Here is a 23,523-nt window from a genome sequence, read left to right as displayed (position 1 = left end):
CTTGATCTAATCTGAAGACTTGGTAACACCAAGCTAAGAAAGGCTGAATCCATGTGAAGTTAGATAAAAGCGCCCATGCAGCAGTAACAGAATACACACACATTATAATTATATTATTGTCCACATGGTGAAAACACTCCATTGGACTATGCGTGGAAAACATCCAGCAGTCACACAAGCACAATAAATACTGACCTATGGGGTGAATCACTTAATGAGATCACTAACAAACTAGATTTATCTCGCAGGCAGTGTGAGGAAGAGTGGCAGAGGAAATGCAGCTGCCAGAGCACAGTGGTGTGGCTTGAATGGACAGGATGGCAGGTGTGGAAGGCAAAGGAGGGGGAAATTCGGAGTGGTGGGGATTGCAGGTGAAACCAGTTGGAAATCGCTCAGTCCAGAGATGGATGGCGATGGCAGAAGAGAATGCAAGGTAGCAACACAAACAGAATGTAAGACATGAATGCTGGCCTCGTTAAATGACGGGAGTAGTACAACAGTCCGGTGTCAAGTGGTGGTTTGAGCTCATCTTTTAGTGTTAGGAGGATGATCACTTGGAGGTGAGCAACTCCCCACCGCAGATATTCGTGATCAGGTAATTATCCATTGAGCACTGATTGTCCACATTCCATCACTAACGTCACTCACACCCACCTGAAGAAAAAAGGAAAGGAGGAAGAGGAAAAAAGGGGAGAGAAAGGCTACCACTAAACAGCAGAGGTGGAGAGCATGACAGCCTCACAGAGAAACAGACAACCAAGCATACTCACATTCACACCGATGGACAATTTATAATCCCATTTATACATAGTGAAAAGCATTTTTTTTGCACTGAACACAAGGGGGCATGGTCTGTATATCACAGACATGAAGCAAAGCTATGTGGAAATGAGGTGAAATAGTTCCAGAACAATGACCAGGTCAATTTACAAGTTAGTATATGTGTGACCACAGTTAGTTATCAGTTACGGTTTATCATAATTAAGCATTGTACCTTGCCACATTAATGCCCAGTGCTGTCCTTGTCTCCTCTCCACCCCGCTGATTGATGTTCCTGGCAGCTTCCACCACATCCACCACTGTCTGGAATTCATCCAAGCTGAACTCATGGACCACTGTGGAGGCATACTGAACAACACCAACCTACAGCAGAAACACAGCTCCGTTCAAATATAAAATACTGCAACTGACTGCATCATTACATCATTGCTGTAACATCTAATGAAGCCAATGCCTCATTGAGAATCCTCCTTTCTTCCTGACTTTAATTCAAGCTCCAGCGAAACAAGTCTGTTAAAGGTGGCCTGTCTTCTTTGTCAACTGATGGTTTCTGGTTCTTTGCTAATAGGCATGACAGAGGCAATTTCTTTGAAGGTTGGAGGACTCTTCTTTCCAAGATGTCTAAACCCTATGACGATAGCTTCACCCACTATTTTGCATGTTTTTGCAGGTTTACCAGTTCTTACTTGCATGCTGGGATTTAACCTACCGTATTTTCCGCACTATAAGGCGCACTTAAAAGCCTTTAATTTTCTCAAAAATTGATGGTGTCCCTTTTAACCCGGTGCGTCTTACAGTGGGTACAGAAAGTATTCAGACCCCTTGAAATTTTTCACTCTGGAGTCCAGCTGTGTTTAATTAAACTGATTGGACTTGATTAGGAAAGGCACACACCTGTCTATATAAGACCTTACAGCTCACAGTGCATGTCAGAGCAAATGAGAATCATGAGGTCGAAGGAACTGCCCAAGGAGCTCAGAGACAGAATTGTGGCAAGGCACAGATCTGGCCAAGGATACAAAAGAATTTCTGCAGCACTCAAGGTTCCTAAGAGCACAGTGCCCTTCATAATCCTCAAATGGAAGAAGTTTGGGACGACCACAACTCTTCCTAGACCTGGCCGTCCAGCCAAACTGAGCAATAGTGGGAGCAGAGCCTTGGTGAGAGAGGTAAAGAAGAACCCAAAGATCACTGTGGCTGAGCTCCAGAGATGCAGTCGGGAGATAGGAGAAAGTTCCACAAAGTCAACTATCACTGCAGCCCTCCACCAGTCGGGGCTTTATGGCAGAGTGGCCCGATGGAAGCCTCTCCTCAGTGCAAGACACATGAAAGCCTGCATAGAGTTTGCCAAAAAACACATGAAGGACTCCCAGACTATGAGAAATAAGATTCTCTGGTTTGATGAGACCAAGATTGAACTTTTTGGCGTTAATTCTAAGCGGTATGTGTGGAGAAAAGCAGGCACTGCTCATCACCTGCCCAATACAATCCCTACAGTGAAACAGGGTGGTGGGAGCATCATGTTGTGGGGGTGTTTTTCAGCTGCAGGGACAGGACGACTGGTTGCAACTGAAGGAAGGACGAATGCGGCCAAGTACAGAGATATCCTGGAGGAAAACCTCTTCCAGAGTGCTCAGGACCTCAGACTGGGCCGAAGGTTCACCTTTCAACAGGACAATGACCCTAAGCACACAGCTAAAATAACAAAGGTGTGGCTTCAGAACAATTCTGTGACCGTTCTTGACTGGCCCAGCCAGAGCCCTGACCTAAACCCAATTGAGCATCTCTGGAGAGACCTCAAAATGGCTGTCCACCAACGTTCACCATCCAACCTGACAGAACTGGAGAGGATCTGCAAGGGAGAATGGCAGAGGATCCCCAAATCCAGGTGTGAAAAACTTGTTGCGTCATTCCCAAGAAGACTCATGGCTGTACTAGCTGAAAAGGGTGCTTCTACTCAATACTGAGCACAGGGTCTGAATACTTATGAACATGTGATAGTTAAGTTTTTCTTTTTTAATAAATTTGCAAACATTTCTACATTTCTGTTTTTTTCTGTCAAGATGGGGTGCTGAGTATACATTAATGAGAAATAAAATGAACATTTTTGATTTTGGCAAATGGCTGCAATGACACAGAGGGTGAAAAATTTCAAGGGGTCTGAATACTTTCCATACCCACTGTATGTGTGCACTGAGTTCCAAAATCTGACTGTCAGACCAATTCCCGCCGACATAGGGACGTAATACGTACACTACACACGCTGGCAGCAATAAACCTATTAGAGAACATTACATAAAGCTACGTACAGGACTGACTATTGTCCGAGCTTTCACGGAAGCCGGCCTCATTGCTGGCATCATCCCGCTCAGGCGGTGGTCAACTCTCTGGACAACACGGTCATTTCTCCAAGCCACAGCGTCTGTCCGTTCACCCCAGCACAGCCACGCATCGCGGCCTCAGTCCCGACCAGGCGCCACCACACAGCTCTACACTCGGGCGTGCGCCGCACGCTCGTCCCGTCTGGGCTACCTGGTTGATCCTGCCAGAAGCATATGTTTGTCTCATAGATTAAGCCATGCAAGTCTAAGTACACACGGCCGGTACAGTGAAACTGCGAATGGCTAATTCAATCAGTTATGGTTCCTTCGGCATCATTGCCGGCATCAGCCACCCGGCAACGAGACTGACTCCGACAATGACGAGAGTGGACCCGGCATGTTTGATGTCGAAATTGCCCAGCTATTCAATCCAGATACAGAAGATGAGGACTTATATATGGCTTAAGTACAGAAATAAACCCCGTAATCGAGACTGCGCCTTACAATTCGATGCGCCTTATGGTGCGGAAAATACGGTAACTTGAAAATCCTAGCTATACGACCTTGTGAGCTCACTGTAAATTTAAAGTTCAGTCAAGAAAGCATGGCAAATGGGTCATGGAAATGTTTAATTGCATTCCGACATAAAAACCTGATAAAAAAAATTACCATACTTTTGCAAACATTTACCAAATTTTTAACAGTAAAAGTTAATACTTTTATGCCTGCCCATAGAGAATTTTACCATTTTTGTGTTTTGTTGGCCGATTTTTAAAGAAAAGAAAAGAAAAGAAAAGAAAAAAACTCAAATATTGGTTCTTTTGGGCTTAATTCAAACATGCCTCTTGTACAGTTATTTCAGAACGAATTTACTATTACCCTGATGAATTCCTGCCCTCTCTGCTAGAACTTATCAGATTTTTTGGTGAACTCTTTGATTACACCGTAAATTTTGGCAAAAGCAAGTTACTGTCTATTAAAGTAGACTTGAGCCCAAGCTTCCTTAAAACCTTGCCTTTCCACATAACTACAGAAAACATTGAATACTTAGGAGTTGTTCTCCCTAGAGACCCTAAACTGATCTATAAGTTGAATCTTCTGAACATGATAGAAAAACTCAAGTCGAATATTGAGGTGTGGAGACTGTCACCTATATCTATGATAGGTTATGTCAATGCAATCACAACGGTGGCACTCCCAAGGCTTCTTTACCTCTTTAAAAACCTACCCATATGTATACCATTTGCCTTTTTCAAATTATTCTATGCTTCTACTTTTCATATGGTGCTTCAAGGCGCAAAGATCTTTGGTTCCTTCCACTGGTCGCAGAATGCTAGCTCATAGGGAATCTAAAGGCAACCCTGGATTTTTGGGTTCTCTTTTCTTTCCTTAAAATTTGTAGGGTTACCTTACCAAGTTAAGCACTGTGAGGTGACATACACCCCCTGTCAAAAGTTTTAGGACACTTTCTCATTCAAATATAGTAGAACCTGTCCTACAACTTTTGACAGGGGGTGTATCTACCAAATTTGGTACACATATGCAGTACATCCGGCTGAACAAAAAAGTCAGTGACAGCCAGATTCCAAACCCAACAGGAAGTGAGCTATTTTGCGTTGAATGTCAGCTTTTGCCCATTTTTCATTTTTTTCTCGAGCGAACTCCTCCAAGGAAGAAACTCCAATTCACCACAAATTCAACCAGTGCATACAGGAGGCCTTAATGATCCAAAGTTATTCAAATCTTTTTCCAAAGTCAAAGTGCGTGTCCGTGGCGGCCTCTGGAATTTTGATCCTTTGCCATGAAATTTCAAATGCTGTGTAAATGCCCTGAACATGCTCCAATCTGCCTGCAACTTTACATGTATGATCAGAGTCCTGTCCTGATCACATCCATATGATGAAATACACCCCCTGTCAAAAGTTGTAGGACAGGTTCTACTTTATTTGAATGAGAAAGTGTCCAAAGTTTTGACAGGGGGTGTATGTTGTGGATTCACACTACATAAATAAAACTGAACTGAATTGAACGGAGCTGCACAGTGGCGTGGTGGTTAGCACTTTCACCTTTCAGCAAGAAGATCCTGGTTCGAATCCCGGGGTGGGCCTAGGCCTAGGATTTCCTTCCTGCATGGAGTTTGCATGTTCTCCCTGTGCATGCATGGGTTTTCTCCAGGCACTCCGGCTTCCTCCCACAGTCCAAAAATATGCTGAGGTTAATTGACTATTCTAAATTGCCTGTAGGTGTGAATGCGAGAGTGACTGTTTGTCTGTATATGTAGCCTTGCGACAGACTGGCGACCTGTCCAGGGTGTCCCCTGCCTTCACCCGAGTCAGCTGGGATAGGCTCCAGCACCCCCCCGACCCTAGTGAGGATAAAGCGGTGTATAGAGAATGGATGGATTGATGAATTGAACGGCCTAAAGGAGTGCTTGTCAGGGCCCCCTCCTCCTCCTCGGCCCCCACCTGACATCCCTCCTCCTGCTCCCTCTCTCTCTCTCTCTCTCTCCCTCTCCCAGTGCTGTTGAAATGGCTGTTTACCTGGCAATTGTGCTCATTTCTGCAGTGGATCACTGTGGAGAGAAAGCCCTTTCATAAGGGTCCTGGTGGTTATGAACCTCCTACAACCTGCGCTCCTGGAAACACTCAGAGCTTTAAAAATGATTAGAAATTACTATACATAACTTAATAATGTTTAAAGTAAAAAAAAATATATATGTATTTGACCACAATTTGTAGTGCCACAGAAAATTGTCTGAATACTTATAATTGTTTGTATACTAGATTTCAGTTTTACATTTTTGAAAAGTGGAAAAAAAAAATCCAAAAACATATTTTCACTTTGTTGTTGTTGTTGAATTATTGGATTTTAGATCGATGCTTATTTTGCAAGTTTCACAATAAATTAGCAATTTAATAAACAACACACAAAGTATGTGCAGCTGGTTTTGACACAGAGAAAAGAGAATCAATCCATTGTCAGCTGTGGCTGCTCAGATACAAATCAGGCATGCCATTGCATTATGAAGGAAAACAACCAGATCTGGTCCAACAGTTTTCTCACTGCAGAAGCAGAGGCTGCAGTGGTAGCTTTTCTTCCCGAGTGTTGCACTGAAGCTATTGTATATCTGAACTTCTAAACAAAGAAATAAACACATCTGCCAGAGAATCATCACAAGTTCAAACAGTAGCAGTCGGACAAATCCATAGCACCACAGACCGAACCACATCAGCAAACAAAATCAAAGCACTAACCGTATATCCAACCACAGCCTGATTGACACAGTAGTAAGACCAGCTCCAACAATGCTCACAATCAGCAGCTGAATATTGTTGGAAAGCAGCCTTTTAAAAATGAATATTGAGCAATACATGCATCCAGGGTCACATCATCTCTTCTTTCTATAGTATCTGCAGAGAGTTTCCCTAAACAGGTAGTGCATATTATCTGGACTGGATCATCAACTGTCCATATTGACCAGAAGGAATGTAACGCATATTGTAAAGGAAAGCCATGTGCATGTTAAATAATATCCCTATGGGACTAAAAAAAATCCACTGAAAGCACAGTTCCTTTAGAATTTAATACAACAACTACCTATTAAAATAATTGATCTCCAAAGGTTGTTAAGAGAATCCCCCATTACTTGGTCTGGTGTTAATGAGCAACAAACGAACCTGAGTTTGACCTGGACCAATGTAGAACTTATGCAAGATGTTTATGAGGAAGTCCTGAACCTCATACCAAGGATAAATGGAGTTAGAACCATCCAGAACAATCACAATGTCCATTAACGTCTCACACCCTACAAAATAAAGAAATAAAAAGTAAATAAAAAAAATAAGTTAGATACAGCACAAATGGATGGATGGATGGATGGATGGATGGATGGATGGATGGATGGAACATTATGTGCAGATTACTCTGTAGGGCAGGTGCAATAGTGTGCGAGAGTCTGAAATTTCGGTTGACTCTGGAGCAGATTCCTGTGCTGTACAGGGAGCTTCCACATTCGTGAGACCAGAGTGGACCACAGGTCTGAGGACATATTTACACAGAGGAGAGACACAAAGTGAAAAAAATACAACAGCAAAGAAAAATAAAACAGGTGGAATAATTTGGCTTCATATACAAATGCATGTGAATATTATGGAAAACAAGATACATTCCAAATATGGAAAACATATTCTCATCATCTCATCTTTGTGATTAGCTGACAATCTCTAGCCATGTTCACTAGAATTTTATCTAAATACAATCCAATCTGAAGCCAATAATTCTTTATGTAATTATTTTTTATGAAACAATCACACAAATCTTCAAGTATGACAAACAACAGTTATTAAATGGATGAAAGCTCAAATTGCTGTCATTCCAGCCATTTAATAATTTTAAGTTAAGATAATCTTATGTGGCTGTAACATCTGTAGGTTCATCACTCACCACAAAGCTGCTGTCTTTAGGGTTGGATGTCAGCGTCATTCCCAGCCTCATCTTGTCTTTTCTCTCAAATATATTGTCCAGAGAAAGTATTCCTGAATACAATCAAACAGAAACTTTCTGAGGTCATCATTAAATGTTTGTTGTTGTCTTTATCTTTTGTCTTTCAACATAATTTTTCATTCTGTTTACGCAACCCTTTTCATGGTTCCTACAAGTCTCGCCCCATGTTTGTCATACCTCTAAAAAATGTAGTTACATCATATTCTTATATTCCATTTAATAACAGAAGTAGTTCTTTGACAAAGTCTAGTAAACTATAATGAAATCTCGCTTTAAAGGAAAAGTCTTCATTTAAACACTAAATTTCTGCACAATATATTGCCACATTTTCCAAGAAAATGTAACCTTTAACCACAAGGAAAAAACATTCTCACACAAAAACTGAAATATTACTTCAAAAATTCTAAAAATGTATGTTTTCATGACAAGATCTGCAACCTGTCTTTCTTTGTCTGCAGATGTGATATATCTTGTTCACTTTGATTTCTGTAAAAGTTTACATCCCTTCTTCAGCTTTACGTAAAAAAACACCTCATGACTTTGATAAATGCATAATATATCTGCATTGTTGCTCACCCAGATTCAGTCGACTGCAATTTACAGAGTTTCTGGTATCCAGTGGACATCTGTACACATCACCAGTCTGCTGATTTCCTGTGGATTCAAAGGGAGCTCCAACCAGCAACCTGGAATCATACACATAGTAATACACACGTGGACAAAATTGTTGGTACCCCTCAGTTAAAGAAGGAAAAACCCACAATTCTCACTGAAATCACTTGAAACTCACAAAAGTAACAATAAATAAAAATTAATTGAAAATGAAATAATCAAAAACAGCCCTTACTTTTGAATTGTTGATTAACATAATTATTTAAAAAAACAAACTAATGAAACAGGCCTGGACAAAAATGATGGTACCTCTATAAAAGATTGAAAACTATTTGACCAGAGTGACATGATTAACTCAGGTGTGTCATTTAATTGACATCACAGGTGTTTCCAAACTCATAATCAGTCAGTCTGCCTATTTAAAGGGAGACAAGTAGTCACCCTGCTGTTTGGTGAAAAGGTGTGTACCACAATGAACATGGACAACAGAAAGCGAAGGAGAGAATTGTCCCAGGACATCCGAAAAAAAAATGATAGACAAACATCTTAAAGGTAAAGGCTATAAGACCATCTCTAAACAGCTTGAAGTTCCTGTGACAACAGTGGCTCATATTATTCAGAAGTTCAAGACCCACGGGACAGTAGCCAACCTCCCTGGACGTGGCCGCAAGAGGAAAATTGATGACAAATTGAAGAGACGGATCGTTGGAATTGTATCCAAAGAGCCCAGAGCAACCTCCAAAGAAATTAAAGGTGAACTCCAAGGCCAAGGTACATCAGTGTCAGATCGCACCATTCGTCGTTGTTTGAGCCAAAGTGGACTTCATGGGAGACGACCAAGGAGGACACCACTGCTGAAAAAAACTCATAAAAAAGCCAGACTGGAATTTGCAAAAATGCATGTTGACAAGCCACAAAGCTTCAGGGAGAATGTCCTTTGGACAGATGAGACCAAACTGGAGCTTTTTGGTAAGGCACATCAACTCTATGTTCATAGACTCAAAAACCAAGCATACGAAGAAAAGAACACTGTCCCTACGGTGAAACATGGAGGAGGCTCAGTAATGTTTTGGGGCTGCTTTGCTGCATCTGGCACAGGGTGTCTTGAAAGTGTGCAAGGTACGATGAAATCTGAAGACTATCAAGGCATTCTGGAGAGAAATGTGCTGCCTAGTGTCAGAAAGCTTGGTCTCAGTCGCAGGTCATGGGTCTTCCAACAGGACAACGATCCAAAATACACAGCCAAAAACACCCAAGAATGGCTGAGAGAAAAGCGTTGGACTATTCTAAAGTGGCCTTCTATGAGCTCAGATCTGAATCCCATTGAACATATGTGGAAGGAGCTGAAACATGCCATTTGGAGAAGACACCCATCAAACCTGAGACAACTGGAGCTGTTTGCTCATGAGGAGTGGGCCAAAATACCTGTTGACAGCTGCAGAACGCTCATTGACAAATACAGAAATCGTTTAATTGCAGTGATTGCCTCAAAAGGTTGTGCAACAAAATATTAAGTTATGGGTACCATCATTTTTGTCCAGCCCTATTTCATTAGTTTGTTTTTTTAAATAATTATGTTAATCAACAATTCAAAAGTGATGGCTGATTTTGATTATTTAATTTTCAATAAATTTTTATTTATTGTTACTTTTGTGAGTTTCAAGTGATTTCAGTGAGAATTGTGGGTTTTTCCTTCTTTAACTGAGGGGTACCAACAATTTTGTCCACGTGTGTAGGTTTGCCTTTCACCCACACTAAGACCTGCTGGGCTTCAAGTGAGACACCTGATGATGATTTAAGAGAAAAATTGGTATAAATGTCTGTCTGGTGTTGGTACTATCAGTCCTTGATTTAGATCTAAGTTGAATGACAAAATAAAGGGAAATGTGTGTGACATGGTTCACTGAAAATTGAAAATGCACAGAGTAAAAAAACATTTGAGATAATACTGTTGATAAATATGTTAAATATATATGCAACATGTAGCTAAGTAATTGCATCAGGGTGATTTTTAAATAGCATTCATTAAAATTATATATAAATATAGTTAAAAGTATACCTAAAATATACACACTCTCTGGCCACTTCATTAGGCACGACTTGCTAGCAAAAGGTTGGACCAACTTCAGAACTGCCTTAATTCTTCATGGCATACTTTCAACAAAGTGTTTGAAATATTCCTCAGAGATATTGGTCCATATTGACCAAGACCAAATTTTCTATAAAATTAAAAACTAACAAAAGGATGAAACTAAATCAAAACCTACTCAGAATTAAACAAACCGCTAAAGCCAAAAGTGAATACTACAAAAAAACAAGGCAAGACAAACAACTGGGCTAGTTGATATCATTTTTTTCACAGCAAAGATCAGGAATATCAAACTCACAGAGTGTGTGCAGTATGTCCAGGGACCACATAAAGCCCAATCTGATCTCCAGTGGGCCCCACCAGTAAAATCACAGCATAATAACCTAGAAATAACCACAACTTCAACTTTCCCCCTTTGTTTTAGTTTAAAAAAAATATTCTGAAAAAGTTCACATTTAATGAACTATCTTTTTACAAAATGTTATGAACCTGGAATTTCTTCAGAAAAACAAATTCCATTTCAACAGTAGCCTATTATGCCTCAGTTCATCATTTACACATGCATTGTAACTGCCAGATCACAGTTTATCTACAAAAAACACAAAATATTCTGTCACAGCCATCTGGAACTGAACAATCTAGTATTTTACTTTATGATCAAAGCAACTTGTCAAGGTCTAGAAATTATTTTGAATTTACAGTTTTACAAATTTACAATTTACAGTTAAAGTCGTTGTAATTTTTATCCTTTGTGAAGTCGTTCCGCGGGCCGAAATGGACTGTCCGGCAGGCCGATGTTGGCCCGCGGGTCATAGGGTTGACATCGCTGGTAAAAATAATCGGAGTAGTTGAGCCGAGTACTTTACATGATCAAGTACGCCGGTGTTCCAACTGCACACTAACGATGCGTTCTGCCGTACTCGGGAGTCCGTATTTCCGAGTCCAAACGGCTAGCGCATATACAGTCTATGGGCCAGTGCAATTTCAAAATTGTTGTGCACCGCAAAAAACAGACTGACGTTGAACAACTGCATTATAACAAGATGATCGATGTGATTCACTTCCCCTGTCAGTTGTCATAATGTTGTGGCTTATTGGTGTATATGTCTTTCCTCCTAATTTCGTGTATGCTAAAATTATAACACTTTCGATTTATAATAGAAAAAAATACAGGCCCCACAGTTTAAAAAAAAATAAAACATTTTTTCAATGCTTCATACAGCCACCTTTTTTGTGATTGACAGACTCAATACTCCATGGCTAAAAGTACACCAAAATTCTGGAGAGATGTTCTGCCATTCTTCAGAAACAATTTTGTTTTTGTTGAAGGGGTTGTGTTGCTCGCCTTTTCTCTTTAACATGCCCTAAATGTGTTCTCGTCGAGACTGTGCAAGTAGTACATTGTCCATGGCATCAATTTAGGAGGATAGTCACTGTAGCTATTATTAGTAGTACTATGGCTCATTCAGTCACTCACGATTACTGTTGCAACTGTTTTGAATGATTTTCAGTTGTAACTCTTCATCTTCATGAAGTCTGAAATTTTATTATTAATATGACTCTTACAGCACCACATGTGAAAGAATTACAAGGGGAACTACACCAGTCATGCAGACAAATGTGAAAAACAGTGTTCTGGTATTCACTGGTCATTTTACAACCACTACAACATTCTAATAGACAACACAGCCATTCTAAAATCATTATTTAGGCAGTGTAGAGCAGAATGTTGAAAAGTGGTTTGTATGGGACAACTAATTACCATGTTTTCTTATTGGCCATGTTTCAGCCACTATTTTATACTTTTTCTATTGTCTGACAGCAGAAACAGTAGTGATCAGGTTAAATGCAGATTCTGCTGCCACAGTGTCACACAGCAAGCAGGGAGTTATTAACCAGAGTAAACACCACCACATGTGGTCTAGATTTTGGTTCTGGGAAATGGTCTGACTCACATACCAGACGAAATGCTATAGAGTGCTAACCTGCAGTCTGCTAATGTGTCTCCTGTCTACATCAAACAAACAACTCTGTGTGTGTGTGTGTGTGTGTGTGTGTGTGTGTGTGTGTGTGTGTGTGTGTGTGTGTGTGTGTGTGTGTGTGTGTGTGTCTATGTCTGTGTGTGTGTGTGTGTTCAGCAGTAAGTAACACTGCTTTCTAGTCCTCCACAGTGAAATGCTGGTATACCTTAACTCCTCAGATGTTCCCACATCAGAGAAGTGGTTCAAAGATATGACTGAGGCCAGTGCTACACAGCCTGTTGATTGGACTTTATCTGACTGAAGTCTTTTCTTTAGTTTTCTTTATTTAGCCATTCTGTATCTGTGGTACAGCTGCTTCTCTGTCTTGGTATAGTGAGTATGGTTTTCTAATAGTGCAATCACTTTTGGTCCACCTGATATTACCATTTAAACACCTGTAAAATGTTTTGCAAAAATTTTAGATTATATTTGCTCAGTGAATAAAAAACATAATTCCTGCACAATCATTTTAACTGGACCCACAGAAAGTGTTGGCTAACAAGATTACACATCACCGATATTCACAATCTGACGATGGGAACACGGCAATAGTACAAACTGACAGAAAGACCCTAATACTATCATACACAGAGAGAGAGAAAGAGAAAGAGAGCAGAGTGATGAGTTTTCCAGATAGAGCCTGGGAATTTAGAAACCGCAACACATAGTTTCCAAGTCACTATGCCTCGAGAGAGAGAAGCTGGTTGTAAAACAGATGCAAATACTTTCCACTTATTTACGTGAGACTTGAAAGGAAGAGAGATATTTTGTAATCCTGGAGGATTGCAGGGTATTCATAATAGCTTAAAGGTTTCTAGATTTAAAAGCAAAGTTAAAAAACAAAACAACACAGAGAACTGGGGATGTTGCATAGTGTTACCTGCAACCACCTGCAACCACAGACTGACATAAGAATGAAACCAAATACATAACTAAGTTATGAATTTGTTACTAAGATATGTGTCTTTAATGTACCCTGTCAAAATGTTTCCCTGTGCTTCTACCCACTTGTCAATTAATAAAACCCAATTAAACCCCTTTTGACAGATCAGGATAATTCAGTGTGATTTATTGTTCTAAGTGCAACTATTTAAACTTCCAACTCTTTATGATTAACTGATTTTAATGCAGCACACGGTGTCTGTTCAATAATGTTTGTTGCCTTTGTGATTTGCTTTACAAGTCTTGTATTTCTTTGATTTTTCTATCAACAGAAGTCAATGTTGGCATCAGAGCAAACTTTCAAGAGGGGCATGTGGCTCATAGTAGTGTGGCAACAAAGTACTGGCAAGGGGCACCACTGCTGTGCACAGTGATAGTGAAGCCATTAAGAGAACTGCTCCTTGGAAAAATATTTTAGAAAAGAGCATCCATCCATCCATTCTCTATACACTGCTTTATCCTCAATAGGGTAGCGGAGGGTGCTGGAGCCTATCCCAGCTGACTCGGGTGAAGGCAGGGGACACCCTGGACAGGTCGCCAGTCTGTCACAGGGCTACATATACAGACAAACAATCACACTCACATTCACACCTATGGGCAATTTAGAACAATCAATTAACCTCAGCATATTATTGGACTGTGGGAGGAAGCCGAAGTGCCTGGAGAAAACCCATGCATGCACAGGGAGAACATGCAAACTCCATGCAGAAAGATCCCAGGCCCACTCCGGGATTTGAACCGGGGATCTTCTTGCTGCAAGGCGAAAGTGCTAACCACTATGACACTGTGCAGCCCAATAAATAAGTATTAAAAATATTTTTAAAAAGTTTGTATTGTGTCTCTGCTCTCCATCCCTTACCACATTTATATATTATGTTTCATAACAGGACATTGGACATTGGACCAATGAGGTCAGTGGAGTCTGTGTTAGTGGGCTTGAGTATGGTTTACCAGTCCAGTCCTAGAAGTACACACTCGGGGGCAGTATAGGAAGGAAGCTTTGTAGTTTTTTTGTTGTCTAGCTGTGATAATAAAATTCCATGAGTACAAATCTATGAAAGAATCAAATGCATGATTGTGTTTTGTGACAAAGTCTCCTGAATTTCAATGAATCTATCATAAAAAAAAAACCCTCAGAGTTATATGAGTAATTGGAAACTCAAGACTGTCATGATATACATAGTCTTTATAAATCTATGTAAAGTTTTTTTTAAAACTGTATCTCTCACTCAACATTCCATTTTGATCCTTTTTCTCAAGTTAAATCATTTCTAAAATGTTTATGTCTATATAGTTTTATCTAATTGATCTTAAATTTCCCTACTTGGTTGTATCTTGTCATATCTCAACATGTCTCATTGAGAGTTCAACAGTTTGTTGAAAACATAAAGATGAAAGATGAGAGACCATACAAACATTCTATGCAGAATGATGGAGTACCAATGAGTGTTTCCATGGAAAAATAGAGTAATGGTCTAAAATACCATAGGAGCACAGCTACATTACCAATCCTATATATAACAGAATGGACTATAAATATTGCCCAGTTGCTCCATACAAATGTTATCAGACATACTGAACAAAACTGCGCCATCTTAATATGATTTGATATCTCAACATGGAGATAAGAAGTCCAAGTTCCATGATGATTCCATGGTTGCCATACTGGCCATTCATCCATGGATGCATGGCCAGTAGGGCAACCAGTTTTCTCGAAACTTGGACTTTTCCAAGTTAAAACTTTTTCAGCTCACTTGTCCAGAACATACAAACTTGCAACCTTTTATAGGCTACAGTGTCCAATAAATCCTTCAACAATTATAATCTTTAATCAGACATGCAGAGAACCAGACCGTCTTCACCTGAATGTACTCTGAAATATTGTTACCTGGAGCTGCTAAATGCTGTGCAAAACTTCAATTTGAATTTCTATTAAATCCTTGATATTAATTTTGTTTAATTTGGTCATTAAGTGTGAGATCTATTTTCTTATTCAAATTTACCTTATACTAACACAGCATGCAATTATCTCACACAGTGGTCAAATGGAATCTCCATATTCAAAGCATTTTAGATAGCTATGCATCTCAACTAAAACACATAAAAAACCCTGAAGTTCGCATGTTCTTTACCCCAGGTGGCCACCCATTTGCTTTAAACTACTTTTTTCAGCTTGATTAAAATAACTTCACTTCAATTTGAGCAGCGTTTTTTCAGCTTATTGTTTTTTACTTTTTAAAATTTATCATTGAATACAAATACAACTTGAACATGAGACAACTCTAAGTGGCTTATTTTTTGGCTGTTTCGAATATTGTTGGTGGTCTCTGTAACATAACCAAAATGGTACAGACCAGTCTCTGGACCTGGTGCAAGATTACTGAACTGGGATTCTTACCACTGGCGTCCTCCTGCTTCATGCTGCTGAACTGTGTATCCAAACTGGGCTTCCTTAGAACCAAAGAAGACTTTGAAGTTCTTCATGTCAAAGTTGAAACAGAGCTGAAGATCTGAAGCACAGAAGATTTGTTGTTATTCACTTTTCTTTGCAAGGTAAGATTGACAATATTCCAGTGCACAGTTAACCCTGTCTCCCAAAAATTGTGTTCGTACCACTTGATTAGTCAAATATGCCAGAATTGGCCCGGATTCTTCACACTGAGCAGTCATTAATCTACATGTTCTGTACTTGTGGCTCAATGATGAGAGAAGCTGAAACTTTTGTTTCTGGCCAAACCTTTGCTATAGAGAACATAGAATTTTGGGTAACCAGTGTTGTGAGAGGTGAGCAAGTCCAGGGTCTAAAAGAAGTAAAGATTGCTGCATGTCGCTGCAGCCACAGTGTGTCATGCCCTTCACCTCCTCTGCTTATGGTCAGCCTTCTCTCTCCCTATTCCCTCTCCTTTTCCTTCTCCATCCTTTCCCTTTTTCCACAGGTGTGAATGAAGTGTGTGTGTGTTCAGATATTGCTCATTGGACAATGATCAGGGACACCTGCCGCTGGGAGTGCTCACTTGCAACTCATCATCTCCTGACAGTAAAAGATGAGCTCAGACCAACACTTAGCGCCAGACTGTTGATGCCAAGGTCGATCAAACCACCAACCTTGCAATTAGCTATCAAAACTAGCTTGCACTATCAAAATAGTTGTCCTGAAATGTTGCAAAAGGCTTACCTGGGACTCTAAAATATGCTAGGTTTTCAAAAAAAAAACAACAACACACTGCCTCATGTCTTCCCACTGTGCTTCACAGTCCAACTCAAATCACTCTGATGTCAAAGGTACATACCAGACATTACTTCTTTCTGTCTCCTTCTCATGCACATTTGTTAATGCACAAGCCATCTGCATCTTTGTGTTCACTTTCATTTGAAACTGTTTCATACGTTTGTTAGTGTGTATGCTATGGTTGCTTTCTCTTCCCTCTGTGCTTTCCTCTTGTGCTACTTGTTTCTTTTTCACAACAGGTAATTGAGCACAGCTGTCTCCACCTTGCGCATCACATCTTGTTAGTAGTAGTTTGTAATATGTAGTTAATAGTTCATTATTCACTGGACAATGGATCTCTGATGACGGCTTTCTGATAGTCTGTAGGTAGTGATTTTTGAAACACTGCAGTGACAGTTCCTCAGTCCTGTTTAATTTACTTAGAGTTATCTGTGACTTGCAGGACGTATAATGTAGTGGGAGACTCTCACTTCTGAAGTCAGACACAGGACTTTCACCCAGGAAACTATCCCATAGGATTATTACTATTAGACTTAAGTAATATTTTCACTTACTATTTGGTTAGGTTTTAGCCACCAATAGTGTTCTGTCATAGGAAAATATGGTTAGGGTAACCCAACCATAATCTTGTTTATTGTGTCTCCTCATTCTCTGGGATAATTCAACAGAGTGACAAGTTCTGCCACATGTAATACGTGATCACAAGAAAGAACAGCGGTTAAGATGTGTCACAATCAGTCATAATTCAGAAGAAAATACATTTTCCTCAAAATGTGACTGAGAATAGAATTCAGAATCATAGTAATTTTGGGGAGATAGGACTTGTCCAGTACACACGTGGACAAAATTGTTGGTACCCCTCAGTTAAAGAAGGAAAAACCCACAATTCTCACTGAAATCACTTGAAACTCACAAAAGTAACAATAAATAAAAATTTATTGAAAATTAAATAATCAAAAACAGCCATTACTTTTGAATTGTTGATTAACATAATTATTTAAAAAAACAAACTAATGAAACAGGGCTGGACAAAAATGATGGTACCTCTATAAAAGATTGAAAACTATTTGACCAGAGTGACATGATTAACTCAGGTGTGTCATTTAATTGACATCACAGGTGTTTCCAAACTCATAATCAGTCAGTCTGCCTATTTAAAGGGAGACAAGTAGTCACCCTGCTGTTTGGTGAAAAGGTGTGTACCACACTGAACATGGACAACAGAAAGCGAAGGAGAGAATTGTCCCAGGACATCCGAAAAAAATGATAGACAAACATCTTAAAGGTAAAGGCTATAAGACCATCTCTAAACAGCTTGAAGTTCCTGTGACAACAGTGGCTCATATTATTCAGAAGTTTAAGACCCACGGGACAGTAGCCAACCTCCCTGGACGTGGCCGCAAGAGGAAAATTGATGACAAATTGAAGAGACGGATCGTTGGAATTGTATCCAAAGAGCCCAGAGCAACCTCCAAAGAAATTAAAGGTGAACTCCAAGGCCAAGGTACATCAGTGTCAGATCGCACCATTCGTCGTTGTTTGAGCCAAAGTGGACTTCATGGGAGACGACCAAGGAGGACACCACTGCTGAAAAAAACTCATAAAAAAGCGTGACTGGAATTTGCAAAAATGCATGTTGACAAGCCACAAAGCTTCTGGGAGAATGTCCTTTGGACAGATGAGACCAAACTGGAGCTTTTTGGTAAGGCACATCAACTCTATGTTCATAGACTCAAAAACCAAGCATACGAAGAAAAGAACACCGTCCCTACGGTGAAACATGGAGGAGGCTCAGTAATGTTTTGGGGCTGCTTTGCTGCATCTGGCACAGGGTGTCTTGAAAGTGTGCAAGGTACGATGAAATCTGAAGACTATCAAGGCATTCTGGAGAGAAATGTGCTGCCTAGTGTCAGAAAGCTTGGTCTCAGTCGCAGGTCATGGGTCTTCCAACAGGACAACGATCCAAAACACACAGCCAAAAACACCCAAGAATGGCTGAGAGAAAAGTGTTGGACTATTCTAAAGTGGCCTTCTATGAGCCCAGATCTGAATCCCATTGAACATATGTGGAAGGAGCTGAAACATGCCATTTGGAGAAGACACCCATCAAACCTGAGACAACTGGAGCTGTTTGCTCATGAGGAGTGGGCCAAAATACCTGTTGACAGCTGCAGAATGCTCATTGACAAATACAGAAATCGTTTAATTGCAGTGATTGCCTCAAAAGGTTGTGCAACAAAATATTAAGTTATGGGTACCATCATTTTTGTCCAGCCCTATTTCATTAGTTTGTTTTTTTAAATAATTATGTTAATCAACAATTCAAAAGTGATGGCTGATTTTGATTATTTAATTTTCAATAAATTTTTATTTATTGTTACTTTTGTGAGTTTCAAGTGATTTCAGTGAGAATTGTGGGTTTTTCCTTCTTTAACTGAGGGGTACCAACAATTTTGTCCACGTGTGTACAACCAGTCCACACAATTTGTGAGTAATTTCTCCAGTCACATGAGCAGGAAAGATGCCAAAAATCAAATACAGCAACAACACAGATTAGGTCACTTCTTTGCAAACTGTTATTCCATTATCACTCTATTACTAGATTATCCACCTACAAATGGAACCCACTGCTAATTGGAAAGGGTTTTCTTCCACAAAATGTAAATTACACTTTATGAACTAATGATATCCTGAAATAAAAGGACTCCTGGCCTGCAAGAGGGAATGCAAATTCCATTTCTCCTCCACTTTCTCAATGAAAAGAAAAATGAAAATATTGAAATTAAAGTAATGAAGTTGCTGTCCCATTTGGCATTGGCTGCAGTTCCCACTTACTGCATTCTTCAACAGCTTCAGCCTTGAGTTCTTAGTTTGATATACTTTAAACCTATAGTAATTCCATTAAAAACATACACTGACACTAGTAGTCAAACTAACTTATCTCATGTGAGAAGCATGGAGGTGCTGAAAGCAAACTTTTTTTTAAAACTTCACAGAGGACAGAGCCTCCTCACTGTTTACAGCAAACCCTCAATCCGTGAGGTGCAACAAATTATCAATAAATCAACTACAGTCTATGACCAAATTGGAAAAGAATTTAATTGTCAGTTACTTGGTGATGTCACTACATGTAATTTTGGTGCAGAATGGAAATGTTGCTTCAGTAAAGTGCGTCAACACCTGGCGTGAGTAGTTTCCCAATGTGATTATATTTTCCAGGATTGGTTGTCCCCCAAAATTCAGCTCAAAAGCATAAAGCTGAATGGAAAAGCAAGTCTCTGAGACAGATTTCTCTAAAACCAGAAATTTTATTATAATGTGTTCAGGACAGATGAATCTGAGGTAGTTGTTTGGCCACAGTAACAGTAATCATGTTTAGCAGAGACAAAAGAACCTCATACCACCTGTGAAGCAAGGTGGTAAGATTGTTAAGGTTTAGTGTTAAACAGGAAGTAGACCTTTTACCATAATAACTATCCTAAGTGCACTTGTAAATCTTCAAAGGGATGGCTCAAAAATAAAAATTGAAAAATCAAGAAGAGCAGACAAAGGCTTTTTTATTTTTGCAGATCTGTGTGCTCTGTTTTTGTTTTTTTGTTTTTTTGAAGTTATGACTTAGTGATCACTAAGGAAAGTACAAGTCTGTCTTCTTTCTATTCTGAATATGTCCTTGGATCCAAAGAGCATTTTCTCCAATTTCAGTTGCCCAATTTTATTTCTTTTTTTTTAGCTTGACTAATTTATTTTGAGTCAGTTTCCAGTGAGTCATTATCCTACCTAACTTCCTTTTGTCTCATTTGACATAAGCCAGTCTCAACTCATGTAATCTAATTTTGTGTCTAAGTTTTCTGTGTCCTCGAGTCAGTTCAGGTCAAGTTATTAATTACAATTAATTTTCTGACATCCAATGCAATCTAATGTAGGGGTGATAAAATTTGAACTAGCACAAAGGCCATAGAGATTAAAATGTGAATAAAATGTCTGTCTTGATAGCTCTTGTTACCCTTTGACCTCAACATGATCTTTTGACCTTGTAGTTTTGCCTGTGCTCAAGCATTTCCTCTGTGTGTTCCAGTTTGTCCTTTCCAGCTGTGTAAAGCGGCAGAGAGCTCGGAAAATCCAGCAGGCTGTGTGCAATTGTATGCCAGCAAAGGCAGCACTGAGGAATTTGGCTGCTGAGGACAAAAACAAAAGACACTGGAAAAAGAAAGGAATTGTCTGTCTTTAGATGTGTTTGTTTCCTTACAAGTAAGAGTAATCGGCTCCTGCCAGAGCTTAGCCAACAAGCAGCTCAATTTATCAGAGATGCTGGCAATAAACAGTCAGATACGTGCCAGAGCAGTGATATAAGATCCAGGCCCAGGTCTGACAGTCTGCTTTTGCAGCCACTGAACGATTTACTTGATCTGGATCCTCACTGGCAATGATAACACATTTTTGAGTTAATTTGAGTGGCATATATCTCATTTCCTCTCAAAATTGAAAACAGATTAGCATCCAGCTGCAGCAACAGGGAGGATATTTTTGTCAAAGCTGAAGCAAAGTTTTGTGAGCTTTTTTGCAAAATTTACAGTGTTCAGATGAGATGTAGCAGTCAGAAAAAGTCTCATCAGGTCAAGAGAGAGAGTGATTTAAGGAGCAGAGGTCATCACACAGCTTGTTGCCAAATGGCGTCTGTGTCACTTCCTTAATGTGTCAGGCAGATGGCTCCAAAAGGCTTGGAATCACTGCAGTCTGATACTGGCAACTGCCACGTAATCCTTCATCCTTCAGCACAACTCACAAGTCACAACCCTCACAGACTGTATAATATTGTCTCACCTCTCAGTTTTGCATATGACAAATTTCTTTAGAAAAACTGGCGAGTCATAATTGTCTTACTTATTACCTACACTACCGGTCAAAAGTTTGGACATACCTTCTCCTTCAGTGCTTTTTATTTATGTGTGTTATTTTCTATTTGATATCGCAGATCAGCATTTGTAAAAAACAATTAAATAAAAATCATTGAATGAGAAGATGTGTCCAGATTTTTAACTGGTAGTTTAGGTTCTAGCTATTCCCAATTGTATATCATTTCTTTGCCATGTGCAATGTTTATTTGTGATATGATGTGATATTCAAGCTTTAGCACCTTTAAATAGACCACGTGGGGAGAATGTTTTGCAAAAAAAATGCTTTTCTAATGAGGTCAAACTATTTTTAGATACAATGTTGTGTACAGATACCCAAGAAAACACAAATGTAGTTTCTGTAGATGATTTCATTTATTGATGAAAAACTGCTGTCCAGTCCATCTTGCCCTATGTGAAAAAGTAATTGTGCCCTTTGTTACCAACCCATCAAATTACTAAATTCATTCAGCAACTGGGTTTGGTTTCACCAGCCACAGCCACATCTGGTCACAGCCAGGCTTGTTGCATCTAAACATCACCAAATAGAACCTGTCTGGCATTGTGAAGTAACTAGAGGGTCTCAAAAAGCAGCACATGATGCCACGTTCTAAAGAGATTCACAAACAGATGTGAAGCAAAGGCAATGACATTTGTCAGTCTGGAAAGAATAGAGTAGAATAGAATGGTTTTATTGTCATCATACATGGTATAACGCAACTATAAACAGCTTCCACTGGACGGTGCACGAAAACAGCAAAAAGAGATAAAATGTCAACATTAAATAATAAAATCAAATGTGCCTATATTAAATATATTAATATATTAATATTAAAAATAACAACTGCAGAGGAGGCCAGATATATACAATATGAGTGGTAAATGAGATGGAATAAGAGTCAGTAAATAGAATAAATATGTCTGGAAATTGCACATATGGGAAATTGCATGAAAGCAGCAGAGTGATATTGTGCATTCAGGTAGACAGGTGTTTGGAGTTTAGGAGTCTGGGAAGAAACTGTTCCTAAGCCTGTTTGTCCTGCATTTTGAGGATCTCAGTCTCTTCCCTGATGGCAGCAGGCTAAACAGCTTCTGGCCAGGGTGTGTGCTGTATGCCCAGATCTTTTTTGCTCTGTTGATGCAGCGGGAGGTTGTGATGTTCTCCAGAGGGGGCAGAGGGCAGCCGATGATTTTCTCTGCTGTCCTGATAACCCTCTGCAGAACGTTCCTGTCTGCAGCGGAGCAGGCTGCAAACCAGACAGTCACACAGTAGGTCAGCACAGACTCTATGGTGACCCGATAGAAGGACACCTGCAGTCTCTCCTTCAGGTGGTTCCTCTTCAGCACTCTGAGGAAGTGAAGTCTCTGCTGTGACTTTTTAACTAGTGCTGCTGTTTTGACTGTCCAGGTGAGGTTCTCAGATAAATGAGTCCCCAGGAACTTGAAGGAGGCCACTCTCTCCACACAAACCCTGTTGATAGATAGTGGTGCATGGACATTATGCCTCCTGAAATCAATAACTATCTCTTTGGTCTTCTTGGTGTTCAGCTACAGGTTGTTTCTGAAACACCACCCTGCCAGCTCCTGTATTTCCTCCCTGTACGCCGTTTCATCACCCCCCGAGATGAGGTCAACCACAGTGGTGTCATCAGCGAACTTAATGATGGTGTTCAAGGGGGGGAATGGGTGTACAGTCAAACGTGTAGAGGGCGTACAGGAGGCGGCTCAGCACACAGCCCTGGGGGGAACCAGTGCTGAATGTCAGGGTGGATGAGTAGAGCTGACCCACCTTCACAACCTGTGGTTGGTTAGTCAAGAAGTTCTTGATCCAGGAGCACATCAAGGGGTCCAAGTCCAGGTCCGCAAGCTTCTCCACCACCGTGTCAGGGCTGATGGTGTTGAACGCTGAGCTGCAGTCGACAAACAGCATCCTGACGATGGTTCCTGGGAGCTCTACAGGGCTCCAGACTGCGACTAAATGGTCGCATTTTGCAACCAAAATTTGAGCGAGTGCGAGTAAATTTTTCATCTACTCGCGCACGTGCGACCAGTAAATTTGCCGATTTTTTAAATTACTATTGAATATTTTTTGTTGCCGACAAACTTCTGCTCCACACTTCAGCCCAGTACACAG

The 23,523-nt window shown here is 40.0% G+C and overlaps 1 protein-coding gene across 1 annotated transcript in view; it reads right to left on the bottom strand.

Annotated features, from left to right (window-relative positions):
- The window catches only part of itga11b (integrin, alpha 11b), an 87,990-nt gene extending 64,671 nt beyond the window's left edge, over positions 1-23,319 (bottom strand). Inside the window, exons 1-7 of the mRNA XM_051952154.1 lie at positions 23,082-23,319; positions 15,667-15,778; positions 8,181-8,290; positions 7,545-7,636; positions 7,025-7,139; positions 6,779-6,906; positions 995-1,143 (exon numbers count right to left, since the gene is read on the bottom strand). Coding sequence (XP_051808114.1) covers positions 995-1,143; positions 6,779-6,906; positions 7,025-7,139; positions 7,545-7,636; positions 8,181-8,290; positions 15,667-15,778; positions 23,082-23,319 — 944 coding nt within the window. The remainder of the gene's footprint in view (positions 1-994; positions 1,144-6,778; positions 6,907-7,024; positions 7,140-7,544; positions 7,637-8,180; positions 8,291-15,666; positions 15,779-23,081) is intronic.
- Positions 23,320-23,523: the final 204 nt, after the last annotated feature.

Source organism: Acanthochromis polyacanthus, chromosome 8 (assembly GCF_021347895.1).
Source record: "Acanthochromis polyacanthus isolate Apoly-LR-REF ecotype Palm Island chromosome 8, KAUST_Apoly_ChrSc, whole genome shotgun sequence".
NCBI classification, from domain to species: Eukaryota; Metazoa; Chordata; class Actinopteri; family Pomacentridae; genus Acanthochromis; species Acanthochromis polyacanthus.
The sequence above is the reverse complement of the archived record's forward strand: the minus strand, read 5'-3'. Positions and strand labels throughout refer to the sequence as shown.